The 20520-nt window shown below is 41.9% G+C and overlaps 1 protein-coding gene across 1 annotated transcript in view; it reads right to left on the minus strand.

The window, feature by feature from the left end:
• Positions 1-20520, minus strand: part of SMU1 (SMU1 DNA replication regulator and spliceosomal factor) — a 28008-nt gene that overhangs the window by 7231 nt on the left and 257 nt on the right. Inside the window, exons 2-8 of the mRNA XM_024203059.1 lie at positions 20075-20285; positions 19377-19529; positions 18543-18653; positions 15246-15374; positions 13362-13481; positions 10838-10954; positions 2186-2313 (exon numbers count right to left, since the gene is read on the minus strand). Coding sequence (XP_024058827.1) covers positions 2186-2313; positions 10838-10954; positions 13362-13481; positions 15246-15374; positions 18543-18653; positions 19377-19529; positions 20075-20285 — 969 coding nt within the window. The remainder of the gene's footprint in view (positions 1-2185; positions 2314-10837; positions 10955-13361; positions 13482-15245; positions 15375-18542; positions 18654-19376; positions 19530-20074; positions 20286-20520) is intronic.

Raw genomic sequence — 20520 nt, forward strand, 5'->3', positions numbered from 1 at the left:
AGCATCTAAGCAACCAACAACTACTTAAAAAATCAAAACTCTTTTCATTCCCAGGCTCTAGAAAAACTAGCTTGACTAATTTATAGAGCAGTTATGAGGCGTGAAAGCACGCACATGTGGTAGAAGCTTTGAGAGAAGGCTAAGCTGAAAGAGGGAATTTGCCATTTACTTTTGAAAAAGGTTGGTTTTGTGGTCACTTCTTCCTTACGAGGGTGAGTTCCCATAGTCTAGTAGGCCCAACTCCTGCATGCACAAGCCTTCTCCGAAGAGGACAGTTTCACTGCTCCAAGAACAAGAGCAGTCATGGGGGCATTGAGCTGTCTGGGATTGGGTAAGAGAGGTGCAGCCCTTCCTGCAGTAGGGAAAGGTCTCCACTTCACTTATTCCTAGAAGGTGTAAGTGAGGAGCTGCTTCTTGGGCCAGGGTGTTAAAGTCTGAGCTGCTTCCTGGAGGTGTGTGTGTCTGGGGGGGGGGGGGGGTCTCACAACGCTTCCTGCTGGAAGCAGAGAGGATGGAACTCTGTTGGCAAGGTGCTTCTCACTGATTGAGGGAGGTTATAGAAAGTTGTGGCAGGTGTGATGTCACATGTTCGCGATGGCCACAGCCTTTCTTCTGTGCAGTTGCTCCTAGGAGGACAGACACAAGTGACCCTACAGAACCTTTTAAACTCTCCTCAGGCTGCAGCTGCCTGGAGCCCTCTTTTGTGGAGAAGGCACATAAGAACATAAGAAAGGCCGTACCGGGTCAGACCAAAGGTCCATCTAGCCCAGTATCCTGTCTACCGACAGTGGCCAATGCCAGGTGCCCCAGAGGGAGTGAACCTAACAGGCAATGATCAAGTGATCTCTCTCCTGCCATCCATCTCCACCCTCTGACAGACAGAGGCTAGGGACACCATTCCTTACCCGTCCTGGCTAATAGCCATTAATGGACTTAACCACCATGAATTTATCCAGTTCTCTTTTAAACTCTGTTATAGTCCTAGCCTTCACAACCTCCTCAGGTAAGGAGTTCCACAAGTTGACCGTGCGCTGCATGAAGAAGAACTTCCTTTTATTTGTTTTAAACCTGCTGCCTATCAATTTCATTTGATGACCCCTAGTTCTTGTATTATGGGAATAAGTAAATAACTTTTCCTTATCCACTTTCTCCACATCACTCATGATTTTATATACCTCTATCATATCCCCCCTTAGTTTCCTCTTTTCCAAGCTGAAGAGTCCTAGCCTCTTTAATCTCTCCTCATATGGGACCCGTTCCAAACCCTTAATCATTTTAGTTGCCCTTTTCTGAACCTTTTCTAGTGCCAGTATATCTTTTTTGAGATGAGGAGACCACATCTGTACGCAGTATTCGAGATGAGGGCGTACCATCGATTTACATAAGGGCAATAATATATTCTCAGTCTTATTCTCTATCCCCTTTTTAATGATTCCTAACATCCTGTTTGCTTTTTTGACCGCCTCTGCACACTGCGTGGACATTTTCAGAGAACTATCCACGATGACGCCAAGATCTTTTTCCAGACTTCTTGTAGCTAAATTAGCCCCCATCATATTGTATGTATAGTTGGGGTTATTTTTTCCACTGTGCATTACTTTACATTTATCCACAAGGAAAATGAACTGAGATGACCACTGTTGCATATAACCCACCAGCAGCTGTCAAATGGTAGTGACTGGGTTCAATCAGAACTGGTGCTCAAGAACGGCCCCATATCCCATTATCTGCAGGGACCATCAGGTCGCAGTACTGGCCTTGTAGCCAGTTTCAGAAACAGTTGTTCTAAAGTTTGAATGTAAGCCAATGAGCGCTGCTCAGCCGGCCTCTCTTGCTGGGATGTATGACAGGTGTAAAAGTACTGAAATGGCTGCTGCTGAATCTGAGGACAGAAATGCTTTTAAACAAACATAAAACAATACATCATGGCTAGCACCTGCTGTGAACACTGGAATGAAAATAGGTTAACACAAAAATAAGTTACAAAAATTGAAAGGGCAAAAATTTAAACTATTTGTTCAAGAGGAAAGAGCCAAGTAATTTTATTAATGTTAAAAACATTAAGGACTAGCTTTCATGTAAGCTAAAAACATCCAAGAGTTTAAGGCAAGTGGACTGAAGAAACAATACTTGGAACTTCTATTAGAGCTTCTTGTACATTACAGCCCTCAAATGTATAACTTACCTGATTGTCTGATCAAAAGAAGCACTAAGAATCTGACTGCTGTCTTTAGAGAAACTGAGGCAGGTGACACCTTTACTGTGTGCTCGTTCAAATCTCCTCAGACACTGCCCACTCTGAATCTTCCACACCTGAGGGACATCCAAAATACTAGTTAGAAAAAGTACTCCCCTTAAATCAAGTGAAATTAACAGGATAGCCAGGACTAAGTTGAAGAGTATCCAGGATCAAAAGCTAAGCTAGAATAGCACTGGAGGTGGTGTTTTTACCCCCATGAAATATTTAACGCTGTGGGACATATATCTAAGAGGCACCTGCATGACTCTACTCAGTTTGCATTCAAACAAGACTCTGGCAAATGGAGTGCTGAAGTTTCTAGCTGATGTGGGTGAGGGGATGGGCTTGATTTGAGGGGTACACTGTATGGATGCTACACACAAGAATAGTTATGTTGTGTGGTATGCCTGCTTTCTCCCTTCTCTGTTACTGGACACAAAAAGCAGCTTCAAGTTTGGCTACATCTGAAGGTTAATATAAAACCAGAACAAACCCCATATAGTGAGCCTGTCACTGTGGCATTACACCACTGCACCAGTCTGAGTCAGGAAGATGACGTTTCTGTTGAAATTTCAGATTAATTCATATTTGTGAATAACTATTACAACTTCAGGTTCAGATTCAGAATCGTCCCAGCGCAGTAGCTGCCATTAGAACTTTTTCTCCTTGCACTCTGCTGTGACAGATCTATCATGAAACAGGCTGCATTTCCCTCCCCATTCCAGGGCTGACCAATTCTGTCAAATTTTCAATATTATTTCATACCCTAAAATACACAAATTCTGGAATTACCTGAGAGCACTCCACAGTTAGGGATGGGTTTAAAATGGAGCATAAATTCCTTGTTTTCTGCAAGCAGATTACCAGGCAGTGTGCAGTGTCACTGAATTAATCCGATTTCTGAAATTCTCTTCATAGGATTTTTTTAAATTTGGGCTCTGGGTAAGGTTTTCCTTTCCTGTCCTACTTTTAGCTGCTGACCACTCTCTCTTACACAAGGTATCTACTCCATATTTGGCAAAGGCAGTGGATTCTGACTAGAACTTGTGGAACAAGTAGGGTGGTGGGTTTTTTTTCCAATAAAAATGTTTAGCTTTTATTCTTGTTCTAATTGGAAGTTTATGCACTGCAGACACAAGCCCGATTGGAGGCAGCCAGCATGGGCACACAAGGCCTTCTCTGTTAGGAGTTACACTTCTGTCAGATGTGATCCTACAGCAGGGCTGGTGCCCAGCTGTTGGCACGTGAGACACAAGAAATGACAGATAAACAGGCTGTCTGTAGTTGCACTTGCCTCACCCTGCTGATCCTACCTCTAGTCCAACCCTCCTCCCTAATTAACTATTCAAAAAACCTAGGAAACATACAAAAAAACTTTGCTGTGTAGGAGCCATGCTTGCAACATACACACCCACCAACCCCATGCCAGACACAAACCTACAAAAGTAAGACAATGAAAAGTTAAGCCACCTAGCAGTACATACCCTCTGCTCTTCCTGCCACACGCCCACACCTTACCATACCACAGCTACTGTACACCATGCATGTAGCTCTATCTCCTAGTAACGCCAGCCTTCCAGCACCCCCTTCAACCATCCTTCTGCACACAGCCCTTTAGTAAACTACCCTCTCCCAACACTATTACACCAAACATCCAAGTACTAGTGTTTTGGGGAGGGTTAAAACTAATCAGGTAAAGGGGTGTGTGCACAAGAGGAAAGGGGGCAGAGCTACGGTTGCAGTAGGTGGTTGTTGTGGTATGGTAAGGTGTGTGCCTGTCAGGGTGGATAAAAATCAGTGATTTAAAAAAAAAAAATCTGCTTTTTTATAAAATGCTTTTTGAGGAAAAAACCTATCTAAATCAAGATACATTATAGCTCAAAGATATCTCATCATGGAATAGGGATTATAAATTCTAATTCTATAGTATGAGACAATATATTCATGTAATGTTTAAGAAAAGTTTTATAAAATGAGTTCCAACAGTTCATGGATTAGGGACCCAATTTTATGGAGTTCCACAGGCTTCTGTATAGATTATTTAGGTTAATCTTTCTATCTACCCAATGGGACTCAGTGCTCAGTCTAGAAGATACCATCAGAGATGCTTAGTTTTGCAGTTCTCGAACTGTGGATTTGTGTCTCCAAAGGTAACATGCTTGTTAACAGCAAAAATGTTTTTAAACAAATAAATAATATATAGAGGTGAGAAATAACAGACCTCAACTCTATTGTCCCTCTGCAAATTTGTGTACACAGAGTCAATCCCTTACCTCTCTCTAAAAGCGCAAAGTTTCAAAAAATTCAGTGAATAGAATTGGGGGCGGAATGGATCTGGACAAGGAGAAGTCTGGAGATAAATGTGAAAAGCGAAGGACATATGCTTGTTTTGTTAAAATATTATATGTTTGCTGTTGAAGAAAAAAATCCAGAATACTTAACATTGTTGTTTTAGTTAAATAAAACAATTTAAATGTTTGTCTGGTGATGTTCTCCTAATACAGCATGGCAAGAAAATCCTCCAAATATTAATGATTAACCTGTTGAACTGGAGATAGTTCACGTCCCAATGACTTCATAAATATCTGCTTCAATTACCTTTGGTAAATGAAATAACCAAATAATCATTCATTTCCTGATATAGCTGTAAAACTAATCTGAAAAGTTTTAAAAATAAATCTCTGTTTAAAAATGTATAGTGTGTACTTTCTAAAAATGAAACCTACATCTATCTCTGAGTTGTGAAGAATATGTATTAAGGTTATAACAACCAACAAGAATGTACTTTTATGTAGAAAACCCCGATTAAATCGAGTCTTCCTGACTAGTGATTTAAATCAAATCCACCCTGGTGCCTGTGAGTGGAGGAATAGAGGGTCTAGACCAGGGGTCAGCAACCTACGGCACGCGTGCCAAACATGGCACGCTGCTGCCTACCTCGGTCCCGGCCCCCAGCCCCACTCAGCCCCCCCCACCCACCGCTCTCCCTTGCGGGCGGCAGGAGGCAGAAGCTTGGTCCTGCAGCAGCCAAGCTTCGCCCCTCCCCCGCTTCTTCCCCCAGCGCGGTGCTTTCCTGCCCCTCCTCCTTCCCCCCCCCCCGCGCCGATCAGCTGATGGCCCTTGCGAAGGGGAGCGGGAGCGGAGCAGAGCCGCGCTCCGTAGAGGAGGCAGAGAAGAGGTAGGGACGGGACCTTGGGGAAGAGGGTGGAACAGGGCATATCCCTTCCAGCCCCCTGCCATGAGCCGCTCAGGGCAGGGGGCTGGGAGCACCCCCACGAGCCGAGCACCCCAGCCCTCTGCCCTGACCTCTGAAGCCCCCCCACACACCCAGCCTTCTGCCCTGTATCCCCACATACCCCCAACCCTGACCCCTGAACCCCCCCACCCCCACTGCCCTCACCCCCCCCACACCCAGTCTTCTGCCCTGCACCCCCACAGCCCCCATCCCTCTGCCATCACCCCTGAACCCCCCCCACACCCAGCCTTTCGCCCTGCACCCCCCCACACACACCCCTAGCCCTCTGCCCTGACCCCTGAACACCACCCCCGCCCCCAGGTCTGGGGTCCCGGCTGCCGGCCCCTTGCCAGCCGGCGTCCCGGCCACAGGCCCCGCTCAGCCCACTGCCAGCCTCGGTGAACAGAACCCCAGGCTGGAAGCGGGCTGAGCAGGCTGGCGGCGTAAGATCAGCATTTTAATTTAATTTTAAATGAAGCTTCTTAAACATTTTGAAAACCTTGTTTACTTTACATACAACAATAGTTTAGTTATATAATATAGACTTAGAGAGAGACCCTCTAAAAAACGTTAGAATGTATTACCGGCACGCAAAACCTTAAAATTAAAGTGAATAAATGAAGACTCGGCACACCACTTCTGAAAGGTTGCCTACCCCTGGTCTAGACTGTTAGGTGGTTGAACTTTTCACTGCCTTGTTTTTGTGGGTTTGTATCAGGTACACCAACAGCAGCCCTAATTGCTTCATAACACAGTTTATGTATTATTCAACATGCATCTTAATGGGGAAAGCCAGCCTACATGCAATCTGCTTGTTCCAGTCCTGCTCAGCAACAGAAGGGAGGGCCGAGTTTCGGCTGTGCTAGACAAAGCAAAGGATTTCAAAAAAGCTAAAAGCTTTTGGGGAGTATTTAGTCTCGAGGCTGATTTGGCAGATTATGTAAGTAACAGATTCTCACCTGAACCCACACAGGGGGTTCAGTTAGCCCCAAACTACCATCTTCAGTTCTGCTGCTCCTACATATGGTAGCATTTGGGGTAATCGAAGTGCTGGACAGAGAACCCTGTATAGAGACAGGCCAGACTAAGGACAGCAGGTGACCTACATGTGGTTCAGGAGATAGTTTAGCCACCCACTTCTGCCCTCCCCTTCCCCCCCCCCAGTGTCAAGCCTTAAATTTCAATGTCTTTGGCTTTCTGTGTTTAAGTCAAACCCTTCCAATACCCCAACTTTATTTTAATTTAAAGCCATGTTAAAACAGAACTATGGGGGGGGTCACTGACAACAGAAATGGGGACATTAGTTTGCAGGCTCGTCACATAGGTAGCTACTGTCCATTGCAGTGATTCAACCCAAACGACAAATATCTTCTCCATACCTCTCCTTTGAAAGTGATTGGCTGATCTGAAAGATTCCAATCAACCCAGCAACTAGGACTTTCCCCTACAAACATCTAACTGTGGTACGTAATCTATCATTGAAATAAGCTTCTGTACCAGATGACTGGACAATAGCTAATGTGATGCCAATTTTTTAAAAAGGCTCCACAGGTGATCCCGGCAATTACAGGCCTGTAAGTCTGACTTCAGTACCAGGCAAACTGGTTGAAACTATAGTAAAGAACAGAATTGTCAGACACAGATGAATATGATTTGTTGGGGAAGAGACAACATGGTTTTTGTAAAAGGAAATAATGCCTCACCAATCTACTAGAATTGGTAGAGGTGGTCAACAAGCATGTGGACAAGAGGGACAAGAGGGATCCAGTAGATATAGTGTACTTAGATTTTCAGAAAGCCTTTGACAAGGTCCCTCACCAAAGGCTCTTAAGCAAAGTAAGCCATCATGGGATAAGAGGGAAGGTTCTCTCATGGATCAGTAACTGGTTAAAAGATAGAAAACAAAGGGTAGGAATAAATGGTCAGTTTTCAGAACAGAGAGAGGTAAATAGTGGCGTCCCTCAGGAGTCTGTACTAGGGCCAGTACTATTCAACATATTCATAAATGATCTGGAAAAAGGGTAAACAGTGACCTGGCAAAATTTGCAGATGACAAAATTGGGTGACTGGGCAACAAAATGGCAGATGAAATTCAATGTTGATAAATGCAGTGTAATGCACATTGGAAAACATCATCTGAACTATACATATAAAATGATGGGGTCTAAATTAGCTGTTACTACTCAAGAAAGAGATCTTGGAGTCATTGTGGATAGTGCAGCGACAGTCAAAAAAGTGAACAGAATGTTGGGAATCATTAAGAAAAGGATAGATAAGACGACAGAAAATATCATATTACCTCTATATAAATCCATGGTACGCCCATATCTGGAATACTGTGTGCAGATGTGGTCACCCCATCTCAACAAAGATATATTGGAATTGGAAAAGGTTCAGGAAAGGGCAACAAAAATGATTAAGGATATGGAACAGCTTCCATGTGAGGAGAGATTAATAAGACTGGGACTTTTTAGCTTGGAAAAGAGACGACTAAGGGGGAATATGATAGAGGTCTATAAAAATCATGACTGGTGTGGAGAAAGTAAATAAGTAAGTGTTATTTACTCCTTCTCATAACGCAAGAACTAGGGGTCACCCAATGAAATTAATAGGCAGCAGGTTAAAAACAAATAAAAAGGAAGTATTTCTTCACACAACACCAAGTCAACCTGTGGAACTCTTTGCCAGAGGATGTTGTGAAGGCCAAGACTATAGCAGGTTTCAAAAAAGAACTAAATAAATTAATGAAGGATAGGTCCATCAATGGCTACTAGCCAGGATGGGCAGTGATGGTGTCCCTAGCCTGTTTGCCCGAAGCTGGGAATGGGCAACAGGGGATGGATCACTTGATAATTGTCTGTTCTGTTCATTACCTCTGAAGCACCTGGCATTGGCCACTGTCGGAAGACAGGATACTGGGCTAGATGGATCTTTGGTCTGACCCAGTATGGCTGTTCTTATGTTCTTAGCTATTCCACATCAGTTTCCCCTTTCCTTGTATAAGTGACTTGCCCTCAAGCTGATCTCCAACTTAGGAGCTGTTTCCTACTTGAGACTGCAGAACTCTAGGTTATCTGGGTTTGGTTTTACGGATGCCTGAACTCATCTGTCCTGGCAGCTCTTCCTGGTGCGGAACACTGATGGCCATAGCACTCCTATCAGCCATACGAGCCTAGCTATACGAGAAGGATTGCACCTGTCAGCAATGGGGCTGCTACTAGGGCGGAGGGCTGCCTGGCCTAAAGCTGTAAAAGACTTTCCACCCCCTCCTCCTCCAGAAAGGAACAAAAGGCCACTGATTTGGAACAAAAAATAAAATTTCGCCTTGGAGCTATCCTTTCCTTTCCCTTTAGAGGGTAAATGTCACTCAAAACCCCTCATTTGCATTAACACCGATTAACAGATGAGTTCTGTTTTCCATCATTTATGCTGTTTACATTTCGGACTAATCATATTAAGACAATGAAGACAGGTTAATTTCATTTGTGTTTCTAGTTACTTTCGGCTACTCATGCATTAACAGTATGCTCTGCCATGGCAGGGTTTCAAATGCTGCAGGGCATACAACCAATCATCTGCTTTCCCTGCCATTTAACAAACGTCATGAAAACATTCCCATTAGGTTTTGTCGTTTTTCTAAGTTAACACACAACCTAAATGTTGGATCCCAACTACTTATGATGCTCTAAACTGTTTTGCTAATTATCACATTGAGAGGCAGAGACCTGGGGTGGGAGGAAACTCATGAAATAAACTAAAGAAAGACTAGAGTACAAGTTGTGACAGACACTGCAATGTCCTGCACAACCCTCCCTGAATTAAGTTAAACCGTTTTGAATTAAGTTTAAGTATCACAGAAGTTCATTGTATTCAAAATACAGATGTTCATGTATTATTGTGGGATTGTATGGAACCTCTCTGTGGGCAGACATGACTAATGTAAACACTGGGAAGTGGTATCAGCTTCAAAGGACTTGTTTAAAGAATGTGCCAGGTGCGAATGAACTTTTGGTTCAGTGGGTTTCCTAGGAAATATCTAGGAGGAGGTGAATGCAAATGTACCCCTCCAAACCAGTTATTCAAAGCCTCAGCCTTTTCCATTGGCTACTGATTACCTGCTCCCAGAATCTCTAGATCAAAGACCCCAGCCAAAAAAGGATGGGCTGATTTATTCATGAGCGTGCTTGTTCTGAGCCAAGACAATTACGAACTGGTAACCACAGTAAAACCCCTTGGTGGGTAGTGAAGGACTGACTCCTACCAGAGACCTTGTTGGAGTTGTGGTGACTTTTACTGTTTTAGTATGTTTTCCCAGTAATGCTTTCACCTTTGGAAGTGTGCTTGCTTAGGAAGAGCTGTGTGGTACTTTATAACTATGGGCAATTACACTGTTACAGCCTATGAGGAGAAAGAAAAGTAGCCTGCTTAGGCAGTCTGACTTGCTGGAAAATTCAGTGTAGACAGGGACCTGTGCAGCCTGGAAATACCCCGCTCAGGAAGGAGTGAGACACAGATCTCCACCCAAAAGAGTGACAGCTGGGGAGCCAGAACCCTGACAGTGGGTGCCCTTGATGAACCACAGAGAGCGAATAGAGGTGCAGTTGACCTGAAACATGACACAAGTCTTCCAGGAGTGAGCTTGCAACTCCAGATGGCAACTCCCCAGAAGTGTCAGACTGAGAACCACTGTTCAGAGGGTCACAGTGGGAGCATCTCAAAACCAGAGTGTTAGATACACAAATAGAGACATTATACTTGTTCATATCTGAGGCTACCATACAGAATGCACTGCACATACTAAAAAAAGAACAGGAGTACTTGTGGCACCTTAGAGACTAACAAATTTATTAGAGCATAAGCTTTCGTGGGCTACAACCCACTTCTTCGGATGCACATACTAAATGCCTTATGCAAGTCTAAAGGACAGTAGTTATTGAACATGCATACTCATCTCCTTTTCTAGAGGATATGATTTGAAAAATTTCCCAAACTAGCAAGACAAGGGGACCTTTACAGACCACTAGCTTGTATAATTATATATTTAGCAGCCTTGGGTAACAAGATCACAGGGCATGAAACCCACAATTCCCTGAGTGTAAAATCAATTCCTTTCTCAAGACAGGCACAATACTATAATCCAAAAGTGTGTTAAAAAGTGCCTTTGTAGGCCAACTTTAAGACTGGAGAGTATGAAATTATAGCAAGAAATTTGTTTTCAGTGCATGGGGAAATTATCCATAGGAACTGAGTATTAGACCCTCTTCCACCTCACGCTCCTCAAATTTAAAGGGTGCAACGCGTACATTTGATTTAGCCTAATCTTTCTGCACTTCCTAACAGTTTCTATGTCCTAAAACTTGTACCTTGATCTTCCCATCTTGTGCTCCAGTTGCTAACATTTCTGTGTCTCTACTGAAACACATGCACAGAACTGCATCATCCATCATCATAAAGTTATCTTGTGCTTGGTATTTCAGATCCTAAATGAAACAGCAAGAAGATCTGTCAGTCACAGCAATGGAGGATAAAAGAGAACTAAAACTAAACAGCAATAGCTAGTTGCCATCGGTTCATGGAAGAATTCAGCTCACAACTGTAAGTGGCATATTATGTTCATGAAAATTGAACAGGCCACATTCCATCTGGCACCTGCAATTTAAACAACAAACCTGTGCCACATATGTGGGGAATGGAAAATACTGTGTGGTCACATAATAACTAAAATACAATTATGGAAGGAAAGTATCCCCAATTAATCAGTCCAACAGATGTTTTATTTCTAAATTCAAAACTATGATTGAATCAGTCAAAATCATACCTATACCCACATTTGTTGAATCAGTAGTAATAACAAGTCAACCAAGCTTTGGTTCTGAGGCTGCTTCCTAAGTTTATAGCACCCATTGCTAAATTAAATATATACCTAAATTCTTCATCACTGCAAAATACAAAGCATTTAGTTCATATAAAAAAATTAAATACAGCAAATAATCACATGAAACAAATATTAAAACCAATCAGATGATGGGATCAAACAAACACATTTGGGTACCACCTGGTTGTAGCATTTAGTTTTAAAATATTGTTATGTACACAAGTGTTAATAAGTATCAGAGGGGTAGCCGTGTTAGTCTGCATCCACAAAAACAATGAGGAGTCCGGTGGCACCTTAAAGACTAACAGATTTATTTGGGCATAAGCTTTCGTGGGTCAAAAACCCACTTCTTCAGATGAAAGTGTTAATAGTTACCTTGTTGCTTATAATGTGTTATAAAATACAGCATATATTAAAGATTGGCAAAAAAGACCCAGCACTGGAATGTGCACTCTACCCCATCATGTAAAATAAGTCACACCCTTGAGAATACTGCATTTCCAAGAGTGCCGGAGAGAGGAGTATTGAGGACCAAACACAAACCTAGGCCCTACACTGAATAAAGCACCTCAAAATGCAACAGGCAAAATTACTGACAAGGTTTTTTAATGATTTACAAGTGTGGTGCTAAACTTTGAGCAAAAAGTCCCCTGGAAATCCAAGTTGAAAAAGATAAGAATATTCGGATAGCAGGGCATGTCGTTCTCCATAGCTATCCTAATCAAATAACAAAAATAAAGGTTATGTTAATGAATAATTTAGGATGATACACATGTTGTGAACTATGATATCCAAAGATGAAAAATTGTTAAATGGCAAAAATAAGGGCTATATTGTATTAATCCTAAATTATTAACATTAAACTATGTATAGTGAATGAGTTTGGATAGGCCACAGTAATACTTATGCTAAGGCTTTTGCTAGTCTTTACTTGGCAAGAGTGTTGTCTTCCAATATCTCTCTTATGTAGATTTGCTTAAATGAGGCTTACAGCTGACAAGACAAAGGTGATGTTCTGTTCATGGAATGTATCATATTGGAGGACGTACATAAGAGAAAGTTAATCGATACAATAAAATATACAAAACGTAATGCTAAAAAGTCCCTATTTTGGGAAAAACATGGGTAAGGTGACATGAAGACATGAAAAAAGAGGGGACAGCAAACATTAGATAAATTGAAGCCTGCCCATGTGTATTGTATGGGTTATATAAGCATTATCTTAATGTTGATTGGATGAAAGCTAATGAATATGTATAATGGGAAGGTATCAAAAACCAAATGAACAAGGGCCCAAGCCCAGAAACTCAGAAGGGAAGAAAAGCTTCCTGGTACCCCAGAACTTGATAACTTGGACCCCTATCTGTTCAATCTTATCTGTTTTATTATGTCATATGTATATGACCAGAAACTATAAGTGACAATAATTTTTTTAAAATTCATAAATAAAAGCAAGAATTGGGTGGACTCATGCCTCAGTTTTCCACCTTACATGCTCAGCTCTGTTCAATCAATGGCACCAGCCTACAGGACTGATCACTCTGGCAACTGGTTAGTCTTCTTACCAGCTCAACCCCAAGTATCTCTCCAGATGAGACTGCTAACTACAAGAAAGCATGTAGTGGTTTTGCAATAATTATTTCTATATGTCTATTAAGGATACGTTATATGGCCCCCTTTACCATAGTATCTGAGCACTTCACAATTTAATATTCTCATCCTCAAATACCTCTGTGAAGTAGGGCAGTGCTTTTATTCCCATTTTGCAGATGTGGAACTAAGGCACAGAGAGATTAAGTGACTTGTCCAAGGTCACACAGGGTGTCTGTGGCACAGCACAGAACTGATCCTGTATCTGCACCTCCCAGGTCAGCACTGGGACTAGCCTTCCTCTCCAAACTCATTTTAGCTAGATTCATCTGGATTTGAAACCTGGTTTCAGAGTTGAAAAATGCACTCTCTAACCACCAATCAATCCACATCCCAGTCAAATGAATCCAGAACTAATTTACCTTCCTGATCTTTCCAGTAGTGAAATTCCACACTTCAATGAATCCATCCACAGAGCCTGTTACCAGATATTGACCATCTGGAGAAAACCTAGCACATTCCACGTGTGACTTCTGGCCAAACTGTTTTCAAATGAAATAAAAATAGGATTTTAATGTGAGGTCAGTTTCATTTTAAATCAAGTTAACTCTTTGGTGCCAGTATATGATATAATCCAGGGCTAAAGGTTAATTTATTTTAAGTTAGTGGTGGAAAACAGCTGCCAGCTCTACTGGGCTGCCTACTAAAAAAACCAAAAAAACAAAAACAAAACACAAAAAAAACACACTCCTTTTTGATTAAGAATTATTTATGCAGCTGCTTTACTTCTATGCCAGCCAGTCTATGCTTCCAAAATTAGTCAGATTAGTTTTCATTAATTTTTGCAATCATGGATGTCAATTGAGACCTTTACAATGTCTATTTAACAAACATAAGTAACCTTAATACAGCTGAAAAAAATCAAAAGAAATAAAAATTGTTTTGTTTGAAATGCTATTTTACATGAAAAAAATTCAGAGAGAAAAAGCCACTTTTCACTTCCTCTCCCGCCCCCATACTAGAAAAAAGCGGGTAGGGAAGTACAAGAGTGAGAAAGTTTTTCTCCTCCTCAGAAGTGTAACAAAATTTTTCATTTCAAAATTTATCATAATACAAAATTTGAACCAAAATTATTTTTTTCCACAACAATAATCATTATGATTGAAAATGCAGTTTTTGTCAAAAAAAGTTGATGAAAATTTTGATTCATTCTAGCAATTACAAGTAAGTGAATTTAGTGACTGGTAGAAATATACCAACACAAGCAAGCAGCAGAGCCAGTTTCCAGGCAACCTAACGAGCGCAGCTTGCCTATAGTAGGCTGCCTGATTTCCTACCAACCAGGTGGTGTAGTCAAAGTCAGCAGACTGGCTCTTAAGCACAGCAGCAGTTCACTAGCTGCTCAAAGCATTTGCCCAGGGCTGCAATAGCTCCTGCACCTGCTTATTCCTAATCCTGCTCCTGCCTCACTGCAGGTAACCTGGTTCTGATCCTCAGCTCAGTTTCTGACCCTTGGCTCTGGCCTCTATCTCTGACCCTGGGTTCCGATTTCTGGGTATCGATTCCTGCTCCAACCACTAGACCTGACTGCTCACGTCCAGGTCACTGACACACAGATGCCTGTAAACCACATTTTCTGTTTATTATCAGAACAGGCAGCTTGCAGAGAAAACTGGCAGAGCTAATGAGCACGAACTGGAACTACTGGGCTTATGGAGTTCACCTATAAACCCTGGAAACTCCACAACAGAAAAGCCGTCTGCTGTAAATCAAGCTTTGCAGGAGCACAGACATTTCAGAGCAGAATCTGTTTCTGTATTGAAATCTGTCTGAAAAGCTTTTTGTTCTTGTTGCTGAAAGCTTTCTACAAAGATATTCGTTACAACAATATTAACTTAGTGCTGCACTTAGTATCAAAGTTCCCATGATTAATGGAAGTTACTAACATGCATGCACAAAACCAAATTTTTAAGAATCATTTTTTTCCTGTAGATAATGAGCCTTAATCAACCAGAACACAACAGCTTTTAAAATTCAAAATTCAAAACCAGCTGAAATTGGAAAAACATCTATATTTTCCTGAAATGTAATTAGCATTCTTCCACCCTTAACTGGAGTTTTCATCAAACCTTCCACAGATGTACTTCTGGGCCAAGACCAGGCATGGAAAAATTTAAGTAAAAAGGATAAATTTTCAAAAAGCTATGAGCATGTGAAGCCTGGGAGTTAAAATGAAAGTCTTGGCTTAAGGTAACTACAGCAAGTACTACCAGGCATTATACAGAAAAAAGTTAGTACAATTCTACCTTAATATGTCTGCTCAGCTGTGTGGGGAACTTTTCTTCTTCTACATCTTTCACGGCTGCTTTACCTCTGAACAAATCAATTGTCATCCCCGGAGGAAGCAGTCCCTGGTGCTGTTGCCATTTCAGTGCCTTATGAGAAGCCAAAATGATTATAGTTAGAGATCCTTTTCAAGAAGTAAGTTCAGTCAGTGTAATCCTCTCAGGAGGGGCTGTGTTACACCAAATTCCTTAGTATAGCAAGCTTTTCCTAGAAATCTTCAATAAACTTAGCACTTCTACTTTTGAACTGAGTGGCCACTCTAAGATTTTTCAGATTAGTTACTCAAAGCAATGCTGTTGCCAGAACTCTGGAAACCAATGCAAAGGTTTGAGCATATCTTTGTTATTTCCAAGTGTTCCTAGCAAGTGAGAATAGCTGCAGGCCCTCCCTAATTGTTTTCCTTTCAGTACTTTATTTACAAAGGATGAAATAAATAGGAAGTTGTACACATTTAGTAGTTAGTTCTGAATGAGCTGGCAAAGAACTATTTACATATAAAAGTAAAGTATTATGTCCTTTTGTGAACAGATAGAAGAATAAAATTTACTTTATTCTGAAGTCCTACACAGCCACTACAGTAGAATAATCATTTTCCCAACACAGGACATAATACTTACTTCAAATCAACATATATGAGAACATAAGAACGCTCACATGGTCTGACCAGTGGTCCATCTAACCCACTATCCTGTCTTCCAACACTGGCCAATGCCAGGTGCTTCAGAGGGAATGAACAGAACAGGCAATCATTGAGTATGATCCATCCCCTGTAATCCACTCCCAGTTTCTGGCAAACAGAGGGACACTCAGAGCATGGTGTTGCATCCCTGACCATCCTGGCTAGTAGCCATTGATAGACCAATCCTCCATGAACTTATCTAGTTCTTTTTTGAACCCTATTATAGTTTTGGCTTTCACAACATCCTCTGGCAAGGAGTTCCACAGGATGACTGGGCATTGTGTGAAGAAGTACCGTAACTCCTCGCTTAACGGTGTAGTCATGTTCCTGAAAAATGCTACTTTAAGCGAAACGATGTTACGCGAATCCAATTTCCCCATAAGAATTAATATGAATGGGGAGGGACAGGGGAGTTAGATTCCAGGGAAAAAATTTTCTCCAGACAAAAGACATTCTCTCTCTCTCTCTCTATATATATATACACACACACACACTAAGTTTTAAACAAACAACTTAAAGCAATGATGCTTGTGAAGTTTGGTTGAGGTGGTGGAGTCAGAGGTGGGATATTTCCCAGGGAATGCCTCACTGCTAAATGATGAACTAGCACTCGGCTGAGCCCTCAAGGGTTAATACATTGTTACTAATGTAGCCTCACACTCTACAAGGCAGCAGGAATGGAGGGAGGAGATACAGCATGGCAGTGGCTGCAAACATTCCCCTGTGGAAACTGAATGTGATGATGAACCCATACTATCCCACTGGAGTGCACCACTCCCTCCACTTTCCAAAGTGCCAGGTGTGTGTGCATGTATGTGAGAGATTAAGAGAGCGACACGCACTGTGTGTGTGTGTGTGTGTGTGTGTGTGTGAGTGAGAGAGAGACACTCATTTTCCCTTTAAGTATGCTGACCCCACTCTGAGTACACTGCCTTTTTAAGAAAGTTGAGACAGCAGCTGCTGCCAGCAAGCTCCCTCTGTCCTGATCCCTGTCCCCCCCGCTCTATGGAGATTGGGTACAGGAGCAGGGGGAGCGGGACACCCTGACATTAGCACCGCTCTTCCCCTGACGCCCTGCACAGCAAGCAGGAGGCTTCCGGGAGCAGCTCCAAGGCAGAGGACAGGAGCAGCACACCGCAGTGGGGGGAAGGATATCTGAACTGCCTGGGGATAGCCTGCAGGGCAGCTGCCATGCAGGGAACTTAAGGGAGCGGGGAGCTGATAGGGGGCTGCCGGTCCACTCTGGTTCCAAGCCCCCACCAGCTAGCTCCAACGGGCTGCTCTTTCTGCAAGCAGTGGACAAAGCAGGCGGCTGCCAAACAACGTTATAAGGGAGCATTGGCACAACTTTAAACGAACAAGTTCTCTTATTGATCAGCAATGTAACAATGAAACAAGGTTAACCGGGGCGATATTAAGTGAGGAGTTACTGTACTTCCTTTTGTTTGTTTTAAACCTGCTTCCTATTAATTTCATTGGATGACCCCTAGTTTTTGTGTTATGTGAAGTAAATAACACTTCCTTATTCACTTTCTCCACACCAGTTACGATTTTATAGACCTCTATCATATCCCCTCTTAGTTGTCTCTTTTCCAAGCTGAAAAATCCCAGTCTTATTAATCTCTCTTTATACAGAAACTGTTCCATACCCCTAACCACTTTTTTGCTCTTCTCTGTACCTTTTCCATTTCCAATATATCTTTTCTGAGATGGGGTGACCAGATCTGCACGCAGTAATCAAGATGTGGGCATACCCTGGATTTATATAGAGGCATTGTGATATTTTCGGTCTTATTATCTATCCCTTTCCTAATGATGCCTAACATTGTTAGCTTTATTGACTGCCGCTGCACATTGAGTGGATATTTTCAGAGAACTATTTACAATGATTCCAAGATCTCTTTCTTTAATTTACTTTAAATAAAATTTAAGGAATGAAAAAAGTTACAGTAGAACTTTATTAGTTCACATTCACCAGGAAGTCCATTGCAAGTCACTGAGTTTTGAAAAGGAATAATCAATTTAAAAAGCAGGGACAAAATCTCATGAAATATAATTTATTTGAATAGTTTATTTTAGCTTTATTTATTATCATCTATTAATACCAGTAAGTATTTGCAACCTATTTTATAAAACAAACAAACAAACAAAAAAAACCCTAAATATCAATTTTAGGAACATGACCTCTTACTATAGCTATTAAATAGAATCATAGACTATCAGGGTTGGAAGGGACCTCAGGAGCTCATCTAGTCCAAGCCCCTGCTCAAAGCAGGGCCCATCCCCAACTAAATCATCCCAGCCAGGGCTTTGTCAAAAAACCTTAAAAAACCTCTAAGGAAGGAGATTCCACCACCTCCCTAGGTAACCCATTCCAGTGCTTCACCACCCTCCTAGTGAAAAATTTTGATGTGAAGAGGCAAGAGACTTATCTGCGTGTGCTATTTATAAAGTGTAAGATTAATGTGGTTCTACTGTGGCAAAGTTTAGGAATAGGCCACCCAAATTTCAGTCTCATACATTACAAGTCTAGAAACAAATTGGTATAGTTAGTAAATATATTTTCTTCAAAAATTACCTGCCCCAACAATGCCATAAGACGCGATGGAGGTACTACACTGACTTCTCCAGCTAAAGCTTGTGCAATAGCAGCTCTCCGTTTCTCTTTGCTGCTGCCATCTGGGTATGCCTAGGAAGAAGATACATGTGAAATTATCATTTCCTGCAAGAATTTTGTCATAGACCAATGTCACTTTGACCAAAAATAAGATACGACTACAAGTGTTTAAGGGGCCAAGGAGCGAAGCGAATTAAAAAAAAAAAAAAAGACAAAAGCATTTTGAGTGGCCAAAGAAAATTCTAGATGCAAAACACACCTGAATAAAGGGATTAAGTTTATATTTAAACAAACCCAGTCTAAAACAAATATATTATAGACAATACCTGGCAATTTTATAACTTTTTTTATATATAAAGCATCTTCAGATCTACAGGAGTGGACAGGTATTGTTTCCAGCTTTTTAAAGATGGGAAAATGAGGCACCGAGGGGTTAGGTGACTTGCCCAAGATCATACCAGAACGATGTGGCAGAAATGAGAACTGGACCATGATTGCCTGAGTCTCAGTCCAGTGTTTTAATCACTTGTGAATCTTAAAAAAGGATGTATTCATGAAGTGCTTAATAAAAATTGCAAAAAATATTAAAAACTGCAGTATCATAACAGAATAAAAACAATACTGAAACCACAAATACAGAATTTGAGAGATGGGGATGGCTTACACAGAAAAAAATACTAAACAGAGTAAGCTTTTCATTAATAAGTGTGCCGTGCAAAACAGTTACGCTAGTTACAAATTCTCCAAGTCATATAACTATAACTTTTTTTTAAAAATTCCACAAATACAACTTACCTCACGAGGGTCAAAGTAGGACCTAGCCAGGAGATTCTCAAGGTGAATGTATCTCTCTGGCTGAGTCTGTTTTAACATGATCATAGGGTCAGTTTGCCTTAGGAGGGATCTGGCAGCACCCAGCTCACGGAGCTCTATTAATTCAAGAACAACCTGGAGTAACATAAAGAAACATGGTTAGTATCCACAAGATAAAATACAACTCTTATGTTAAAAGTTAAACAATGGGATAGTATTTACTATTGCAAAGTGTGAATATGATCTAAAAAAATAAATTCTTCACAAATTATTTCTCCTTGCGATGCAAGAAATATTTTCCACCTCAAACTTCAAGGATCATTTGTTCACTATTGATGCTGAAGGTATGTATTTGACACACGTCCAAAACTGAACTTCCTATCTATAAAGTAATTCTACAAACCGAAGCTTTTACGATTTGAGCAGTACATCACAGGGGGAAGAAAGATCTTGACAATTACATGTGCAATTTGTTTCTTCTCCACAACCCTAGTTTTTCGCTTAGTGGCACTCATCCAATGGTGCAGAGCACGCATTCTGGCCCAGGACACCCAAAACCAGCTCATGATTTTTCCTTGTGACATTCTGATAGATTTGATTTTGTGGTTAATGGCAGCAGAGTGGTGTTCATAAATGCACAATGGGATGTGTGTCTGGTACTGTGTTGGTGACATATCCACCTGTTCATAGAGGTCGATCAGGGTCTTGTCCGGCAGCTTGAGGGACTGTATGGCCTGCAGCACTGTGTCCCAGTGCCCACTGTTGATATCAGCCACGAAGCTCTCAATGCTGTCCACAGTGTTGAGGGACACAGTGGTCTCCTCCTGGAGGGTGGCCAGGGCACGGTGAAGGCTGTTCTCCTTCAGGTACTGCATAATGAGCCGGATCACACTGGGGGGAGGCACAGGAACAGACAGGGGTCAGGATCAAACCTCCCTCAGGGAACAGCCCCAGGGTCACCCCCCAACCCGATACCTCCCAGGAACAGGCCCAGAATCACACCCCCTGCCCGGGAACGGGGCCGGAGCCACCCGTCGCCCCAACCCAGGAACCCCCGGGAACGGGGCCCGAGCCACCCGTCGCCCCAACCCAGGAACCCCCGGGAACGGGGCCGGGGCCACCCCTC

This window comes from Terrapene carolina, unplaced genomic scaffold, assembly GCF_002925995.2.
Source record: "Terrapene carolina triunguis isolate 2854851 unplaced genomic scaffold, T_m_triunguis-2.0 Scaffold94, whole genome shotgun sequence".
Lineage (NCBI taxonomy): Eukaryota > Metazoa > Chordata > Testudines > Emydidae > Terrapene > Terrapene triunguis.